Source organism: Cebidichthys violaceus, unplaced genomic scaffold, assembly GCF_023349555.1.
Source record: "Cebidichthys violaceus isolate CVI_PGR_0920_01 unplaced genomic scaffold, fCebVio1.0.p SCAF_108, whole genome shotgun sequence".
Taxonomy (NCBI): Eukaryota; Metazoa; Chordata; class Actinopteri; order Perciformes; family Stichaeidae; genus Cebidichthys; species Cebidichthys violaceus.
Window position 1 is genome coordinate 481,197 of NW_027176272.1, and position 8,804 is coordinate 490,000.

The 8,804-nt window shown below is 42.0% G+C and overlaps 2 protein-coding genes across 2 annotated transcripts in view; both read left to right on the plus strand.

The window, feature by feature from the left end:
• Window positions 1–290: 290 nt before the first annotated feature.
• On the plus strand, window positions 291–4,064 carry LOC137889138 (integumentary mucin C.1-like). Its single transcript, XM_068732803.1, has 7 exons — window positions 291–1,819; window positions 1,933–1,997; window positions 2,130–2,314; window positions 2,626–2,942; window positions 3,244–3,305; window positions 3,401–3,549; window positions 3,646–4,064. Exons 1-7 carry the CDS (start codon window positions 1,406–1,408, stop codon window positions 3,732–3,734), a joined length of 1,281 nt encoding a protein of 426 aa, XP_068588904.1. The 5' UTR covers window positions 291–1,405; the 3' UTR covers window positions 3,735–4,064.
• A 1,470-nt stretch (window positions 4,065–5,534) lies between these two features.
• Window positions 5,535–8,804, plus strand: part of LOC137889262 (claudin domain-containing protein 1-like) — a 4,331-nt gene continuing 1,061 nt past the window's right edge. Inside the window, exons 1-4 of the mRNA XM_068733038.1 lie at window positions 5,535–6,304; window positions 6,690–6,797; window positions 7,125–7,262; window positions 8,209–8,804. The exon at window positions 8,209–8,804 is cut by the window's right edge and continues 1,061 nt beyond it. Of these exons, the coding sequence (XP_068589139.1) occupies window positions 6,013–6,304; window positions 6,690–6,797; window positions 7,125–7,262; window positions 8,209–8,429 (759 nt within the window). The 5' untranslated portion in view covers window positions 5,535–6,012 and the 3' untranslated portion in view covers window positions 8,430–8,804. The remainder of the gene's footprint in view (window positions 6,305–6,689; window positions 6,798–7,124; window positions 7,263–8,208) is intronic.

An 8,804-nucleotide genomic window follows, 5' to 3' on the forward strand; every position in this document is an offset into this window, starting at 1 on the left:
AGCCGCACAGACGACTGCAGCGCCTACAACAGCAGCACCCACAACAGCAAGACCTACGACTGCAGCACCTACAACAACCGCAGAGACGACTGCTGCACCTACAACAGCCGCACCTACAACAGCAGCACCTACAACAGCAGGACCTACAACTGAAGCACCTACAACAGCAGCACCTACGACTGCAGCGCCTACAACAGCAAGACCTACAACTGAAGCACTTACAACAACCGCACTGACAACAGAAGGACCTACAACAGCCGCACAAACGACTGCTCCACTTACAACAGCAACACCTACGTCTGCAGCACCTACAACAGCAAGACCTACAACTGAAGCACTTACAACAACTGCACCGACAACAGCCGCACCTACAACAGCAGCACCTACAACAGCAGGACCTACAACTGAAGCACCTACAACAGCAGCACCTACGACTGCAGCGCCTACAACAGCAGGACCTACAACTGAAGCACTTACAACAACCGCACCGACAACAGCCGCACCTACAACAGCCGCACCTACAACAGCAGCACCTACAACAGCAGGACCTACAACTGCAGCACCTACAACAGCAGCAACTACGACTGCAGCGCCTACAACAGCAGGACCTACAACTGAAGCACTTACAACAACCGCACCGACAACAGCCGCACCTACAACAGCAGGACCTACAACAGCCGCAGAGACGACTTCTGCACCTACAACAGTCGCACCTACAACAGCAGGACCCACAACAGCCGCACCTACAACAGCAGCACCAACAACAGCAGCACTTACAACTGCAGTACCTACAACAACAGGACCTACAACTGAAGCATTTACAACAACCGCACCGATAACAGCCGCACCTACAACAGCAGGACCTACGACTGCAGCACCAACAACAACCGCAGAGACGACTGCTGCACCTACAACAGCCGCACCTACAACAGCAGGACCCACAACAGCCGCACCTACAACAGCAGCACCAACAACAGCAGCACTTACAACTGCAGCACCTACAACAGCAGGACCTACAACTGAAGCACTTACAACAACCGCACCGACAACAGCCGCACCTACAACAGCAAGACCTACAACAGCAGCACAGACGACTGCTCCACCTACAACAGCAGCACCTACAACTGCAGCACCTACAACAGCAGGACCTACAACTGAAACACTTACAACAACCGCACCGACAACAGCAGCACCTACAACAGCAGGACCTACAACTGAAGCACCTACAACAGCAGCACCTACGACTGCAGCGCCTACAACAGCAGGACCTACAACTGAAGCACCTACAACAACCGCACCGACAACAGCCGCACCTACAACAGCAGGACCTACAACAGCCGCACAGACGACTGCTGCACCTACAACAGCAGCACCTACGACTGCAGCACCTACAACAGCAGCACAGATGACTGCAGCACCTACAACAGCAGGACCTACAACTGCAGCACTTACAACAGCAGCACCGACAACAGCCGCATCTACAACAGTAGCCCTTACAACAGCCTCACCTATGACTGCTGCACCAACGACTGCAGCACCTACAACAGGCTCAACTACAATAGCCGCACCTACAACTACCACACCTACGACTGCAGCACTTACAACTGCCACCCCGACTGCAGCACCTACAACAGCCGCAGCTATGACTGCAGCACCAGCAACAAACGGTACATTGACTACAATTGGAAGATCATCAACAACTACTCAAGCTGCCATGTTTGTGGTCCTCTCAGCAACCCTTAGTGAACCATTTGAACTAGAACTCAATGATCCAAACAGCACTCAATTCCAACAGCTTGCGGCAACAGTTGTAGCTGTGGTTAGTATCCATTCTCATTATTTGTCTTTGTGTTGCTTTTGTATTTTTTTATTTAATTTGAAGATTACTGTACTTTTAATTTGTTCACGTTTTTTATTTTTTTATTCCTACAGCTCGATGTAATCTACAGGAACATATTTGGCCAACTTTTCATACGTTCATTTGTGATTGTGTTCAGGTAACATTTAAAATGTTGAGAGTTACTTTATTCACAATAATGACACAAAAAAATTAAATATTACACATACACGTATGCATAAGTTGTCAATGTTAATAAGATTTTATTAACCTATGTTCTTTCTTGATGCAGACCAGCTCAGGCCAGAACACGAATGACTACCACTGAAGCAGAGATTGGGATTGAGTTTAATCAAACTGCTTTGGCTGCAGAAATCCCACAGGCTGATGTTGTTGCACAAACCTTAGTAGACGCTGTGTCTAACCCCAACAACACCTTCAACCTCACTTTTGATCCCGCTTCCATTGTTGTAGTTCGTAAGTTAGCACTAGGCCTGCATTTCACTCCAATGGTTGTTAAAGCAAAGAAATGCACCCCATGTCATTTGTAATTCATCTATCAGAGTATGTGAGTTGGTGTGTGTCCTTTCTTGATCCCTTTTTCACAAATTTCTGGTTTGACAAAGAGCATATAATCATAATTACCATGAAGTCCACTGGGACATTAGTATGATTACTTTAACTGGGACTTACCAAAACTATACTCATGTTGTAATGTTTATGTTTGTTCAAGAGAAGGCCCTCTGGCTATCATTTCTATTTCTTCCATCTTTATTTGTTTTTTGCAGAAAGAAATAGTTCATCAAATTCGACAACTCCATCCCCCACTCTAAATACTACGGCTACTGCCAATACAACCACAACTCCTACAACCAGTGCTACAACCACAACTCCTACAACCAGTGCTACAACCACAACTCCTACAACCAGTGCTACAACCACAACTCCTACAACCACCACATCCGTAATGGCTACCACTCCAACTGCTGAGGAAGTCATAATAAGGGTTTTGATTTTCACATCTGTTGGAGAGACATTTACAAGTGACTTGCAGAATCCATCATCTGCAGCGTTTCAAAGCCGAGCCATATTGCTAAAGTTATCAGTAAGTAATGATAGATTGTTTTTTGTTTCAAACTGAACAGAAAAAGTGGCATTTTATTCCTGGTGTTGACTTTTCAAAGACAAAAATATTTAAATCGTCCTTCCATTTTAAATCGTCCTTCCATATACAGTAAATAGGACACAGATAAATTATGTGGTAGTCATTGAAAACATTTGAATAGTGTTACTACTTGCAGTTGTAGGTGCAAGAAAAAAAACGTAATAAAAAAGACAATGCAAGTAAAGAGACACAAGCAAATTAAATAAATGTAGTAATACATGATTTGCTTGTATTTCTGCAGCTAGAACCTTTCTACCGAAGAGAATTTCCTACGTTCCGCGCCTTGACGGTGATTTCATTCAGGTAATTTGTTAATGTTAAGATGATAGAATCTTAAGAGCACTGATCATGAATTTATACGAATAAAACAATATCATATTTTGTAATTACTTTTGCAGAAGTGGATCAATCATCAATAACATGACCCTTGGATTTTCATCAACATTTGTTCCTGATGGCACTCAGATTGGAAATGTTTTGGTCATAGCAGCTTCAAACATCACAGCCTTCAACATTGACACCACCTCCATTTCTGTGGATGGCATACGTAAGCAATATTAAATGCTACCTCAACATTTTTTAGATATAACAGATTTGTTATTGTATTTGTTAATGTCTTGTTTCCTTTTCTCAACATTTACAGAGGTTTCAAGTGGAGTAAGCCACAAGATCAGTCTCATCACTGCATCCTTCCTTGTGCTGTTGTCATGGCTACTGTCAAGCCAGCAATAGCATCATTGCTGATTACTATTCGAATTGTTTTAATAGGCATTATTGTATGACTGCCATCACTGGCATGAAAAGGGGAAACAAGTGTCTTAAATGAAGAAACAACACTGCAGCTCATTATGAGCTGTGTATCCCAACCGTGAACAAATACTTAGGCCTAGATTTTTATCATCATGATATACATGGCACATATATGTCAAAACATTGCACTGTCAATTTTCTTATTCATACAAGGTGTATTTATGCATCAATTCATAGCTGTATTCTGTGAGATTTCTTGTTGAATGTCATTTTTGTCAGAAACTTTCCTATGATCAGAATACAAAATCTTTGAAGAATTGAAATTGTCTCTTCTGTAATGTTTTGCAATTTTGGTGGGAAAAGTGAAAGTGTATCAGAGATTGTTAAGAAAGAGAACAAGGAGGGGTGCAACATTTACTTTGCCCACGAGATTCTTCTATCTATTCAAACACCACCAGACAGCCTAAGAGACACATTGTTAAATCAGCTGAAAGTAAACACCCGCATCAACCATTGCACCTTTTTGGAAATAGCTCTCACAAATAAGAAGCATTCTAATAGACAGTTATGTTGTGAAAGACTTATGGTTACCACATTAAGATAATCTTTACCACAAATCTTCTTAGAAACTTGCCATTCACTCATTATTTCCAAAGTTCTCATTTTTAAATTGACAAAGCCACTTCTGTTATCTTAGAGTCACGCCTAAACACACTTTATAGGAGTAAAGAATATTGCAGTGGTCATTAAAGAAGTGCAGATGACTTTCACAAAATGAACAAAATAATCAATTTTGGGGTTTTAGTGGAATTCTGCAGTCCATTATCACACATGAGGGTTTTAATTGCCTGATTTAAGTATTTTTAAAAATTAATATAATTAATTTTACATTTTTGAAACAGCATGTAGAGCTTTGTGTTGGGAAATGCTATTATAAAGTAAAATTAATTGTTTGAAGCAAAATACTACGTTTTAGAGAAGTTTCTTTGGGGTTTTCTGAGGTTGGATGGGAAGTATTTGGAGCTTGGCCTTTTAAAATCCTGGCTATAGCCTTGCTTAGTGTATTGAACAAGGGGTGCTTTATGAATTCAGCTTTTTATTTGCGGGATGAAGAAATTAATGTTTCTTTACAAAATATTGTCTTGCTCTCTGTACTCACTCTCAAGGTTAGATTGTTTGACCAAGACTCTTGAATGAATGATGAAATAATAGTAAATGTATTTATATTCAAATGCCTTTAATTGCCATAAATAGCTCAAACGCTACAACTTGTTTTAAAAACGGTCAATACAGCTGAACAAAAGCCAATTAATTGGAGAGTTGATCGATTTGGATGATCTTTATGTCATTTTTTCACGGAAAGAGGCCAAAATGTTCAGGTTCTGGCCTTAAATCAGAAAACATATTTATTTACTTTGTCTTATAGTGCCAGCTATTCGGTTACTTTGTTTAAAACTTTTATCAGGATAAAGAGCTTGTAATGGGCCTTTTTTTTTTAAAAATGTCCCCCCATTTTATGGCCCAAACGATTAAGCGACCGAAATATTCATTAATATCTAGTTGCAGCCCTATGATTATTGAATTAATAATAATTTATTTGAAGACTTTTATTTTGTATTATGATAATGCTACTGTGTTGCTCATCTCGCTCCCCAAAAAGTATTGTGTTTCACTGCTCTCTCAGTAAAAAAGAAAGAAAAAAGAAACAAGCGTCCTGACTGAGAAAAGGGTTATTTGTCCTGCTCATCAGCGGAACCGGAACAGGAAAACGCATGGATTAGCGTATTGCAACTCTTATCATCTCGGGTGCACCCGACTTTACGCTGCCATCCAAAATAGACCCATGCAATTTGCATTTCCATGCTGGAATAACGTAGCCCGTCCTTTAATACAGGCCCGTTTTTGTGTCTTTGGTGAAGACCGGGGGTTGTTGTCCCGGACTACCGTTAGTGTTTTAGTCGCAGCGTCGGGCCACCCACCATCTGTGGAAGTGGGACATGGGAACAGATGGCGCATCCAAGCCGGCCTACAGGGCTGCTGACGCGGACTATTAGGACAGCACTGGAGACGAGTATCGGTCAATAAAAGAAAAGGTTGTCGTTAGCTGTTGCACAGGGTATTTCGCTGACTTGACCACGATCAGTGACTTGGCTAAGAGTGTGTGTGCCCGAAAGCAAATACAGAATTGACCAAATTGATGACGACTCGACCACTGGCGTCAACTTAATCCCTTTGGACGTGTCTCTGTTCTCGGTGAACAATGGTTGACAACCGCTACGCTACAGCTCTGGTCATCGCCTGTGTGCTGAGCGTGCTGGCCACCGTGTATCTGTCGGTGGCCATCGGGACGCAGCACTGGTACCAGTACAGCAGCCCCACCGTGCGCGGAGAAACCAACGTGTCCGAGCTGCGCTCACTGTACGAGGAGTTCATGGACGGGGAGTTCGATGAGAAAACCTACAGCGACACCTTATTCCGCCTCAACGGGACCGTGGGCCTCTGGTGGCGGTGTGTGCTCGTTCCTACTAACGCTCACTGGCACAAAGAGCGAGGTACGTTAGCCGACCTAACCTGCTAAATGACAAATTTCTATACACAGATGAGTCACGAGCTTACAGGTCTCGTTAGGTCACAGCAGAGCTGCTCTCTCAACTATGAGCCCCACCTTGTCTCAGGTAGATGCCACCAGGTGTGACGCATTTCCCGAATTCATTAAAATAATAATAGTAATAATAATAATACATTTTATTTATAGAGCGCTTTTCAGAATACTCAAAGACGCTTAAATTAGCGCCATTTCGTGCATCTTATGTATTATCAGTACACGACAAGTATCATTATCACACATGTATTAATGTATGTATATGACTTGTTGTAAATTGTAAATGCTCAGACACTGGCTCTTTGAGTATACTGTAAATAAATAACCTCTTTCAGATGCCAAGATGATGCTGGAGTGTCGAAGCTTCACTCTCTCTCAGCAGTTCACTCCCAAGTATAAAGAACCAGGCAACCACAACAGTGGAGAGGACATGCTGCGCACCTGTAAGTTCAGTCACAAACACCCTTATTAAAACCTCAGAAAACTTTATTACAATCATAATATACGTACAGGTGCATACATGAAATTTGACCTCTTCATTTCACCTATACTAAGTGTTTAGGAACAGTGGGCTGAATGTTATAAATTGCATTAAGCTGTAAAAACTAGATTCAGCCTCTTCACTGCATAGTGCATTCATTATGACCAATGTGTGATGTTGAATAATACATTGCCCCCCATCAGGGCTGGTTCCTCACATATTGTGAATAAATGAAGACCTTAGTGACACAGACTCGTACCTTTTTGTGTCTTTGTGCATGTCTGCATAGATTTGTGGAGGAGCCAGTTTCTGCTGCCACTGGTGTCCTTGGGTCTGGTGGTGTTGGCAGGTCTGACTGGGTTCTGTGCCTGCCTCTGCCGAAGCCTCACCCCCACACTTGGCATTGGAATACTTCACCTCCTGGCTGGTAAGACCTGTTCAGCTTCACGAAAACCTAGTAACTGGCAGTTTGCTTCGTATGAATCACCCAAATGGAAGCTGGGGGTATCGCTCTGCCACAGAAACCTGAGAGTTTCAACCCTCACTGGTATTTGGGCTTGAACTGATGTTTAAGGTATTGGTCTTTAAGTTAGAGTCATAGGGGCTCCGGTTTGGTTCCAAGTCTCCTAAAAGTAATGTTTGCTACAAAAAAATGCATGTTCCGAATTGAACACATGGCCAAAGTAATACATTCAGGCATTAACATACAGCAAATCAAAATCAAAATGTCTATAATACATTTTGATGACATAATGAAGATAATACAATGTTATCATTTTTTAAACCTTTTATTAATGAAGCTTCATTGTGAGGCTGTGCTTTGACTTAAATGCTAATGTATGCACGCTAACATGCTCAAAAAATCAATGCTAACTTGCTGATGATAAGTAAATTGTTCACCATGGTAAAAACATTATGTAGCTAATATTTACTAATTAGCTATAAGCACAAAGTACATATTAGGCTGATAGGAATGTCGTTAATTTTGTAGGTATTTCGTAATAAACCAAAGTATTAGATAAATTGGACTTTTTATCTAATGATGGCGCTAGCGAAGAAGTCATAGTATCACAAAGTCAGTAGGATTCATCCTCTGGGGACCATGAATGTCTGTACAAACTTCAATGGCAACTCATCTGATAGTTGTTGAGATTTTTCAGTCTGGACCAAAGTGGTGGGCCGCTGGGCCCCATAATGTCAAATTCCACAACTAGGCAATAAAGTTGTGTGCACAGACTATACTGTATGATGCAATTTACATGATGCATTTGTGGCAGATGATAATCAGCTTTAAAGAGTGTCTGTGTCTTTCAGATCACAATTTTGGTTTTATTGCAAAAAAAAAAACAAAAAACAAATTTTGTGCCCTGCAGGCCTCTGTACCTTAGCCACAGTGTGCTGCTACCTGGCTGGGATGGACTTGCTCCACAGGGTGTCGATGCTGCCTGATAAGGTGGATGGCTCCCTGGGCTGGTCCCTCTACTTGGCCCTCATTTCCTCGCCGCTCCACATGATGGCCGCTGCGCTGCTAGTGTGGGCGGCACGCAGTCACAGTCAGAACTACTACCGCATGAGCGCCTACCGGGTGGCATAGGCTGAGATTGGGCTCTGGATCTCTGCCCTGTTTAGATGTATACCCTTCTCTGTCACCAAAACACATTTTATAATGATCTCAGAGGGACGGACTGTGGGTTAATCTGTACAGTTTGCTCTCTGGTGGATTAATTTCATGTAGTAATGACCCTATCTGCTGCATTAAAAGATTTTTATCTCTCTACGGGTTACGGAATTAGTTTGAAGAAGGTCAACCGGAAAGATGTGCATAGTGCAACATATGTTTGCTGAAGAGTAACTTAACACCAAGCTGGAAAGCATTAGCTTTGTCACAGTTTCATACTACAGGTTCTGAATATGTAGTGCGTTCATATTGGAGAAGGGGAAAAAAATTAAATGGGAAATACAGTACAAG

What these genes read in the sequence shown, in the direction of transcription:
- LOC137889138 (XM_068732803.1), top strand. Translation starts at nt 1,406, where the DNA reads ATGACTGCAGCACCTACAACAGCAGGACCTACAACTGCAGCACTTACA. An exon ending in CGGCAACAGTTGTAGCTGTG is followed by an intron (nt 1,820 to 1,932) that starts GTTAGTATCCAT and finishes TTATTCCTACAG; the next exon opens with CTCGATGTAATCTACAGGAA. An exon ending in CCATATTGCTAAAGTTATCA is followed by an intron (nt 2,943 to 3,243) that starts GTAAGTAATGAT and finishes GTATTTCTGCAG; the next exon opens with CTAGAACCTTTCTACCGAAG.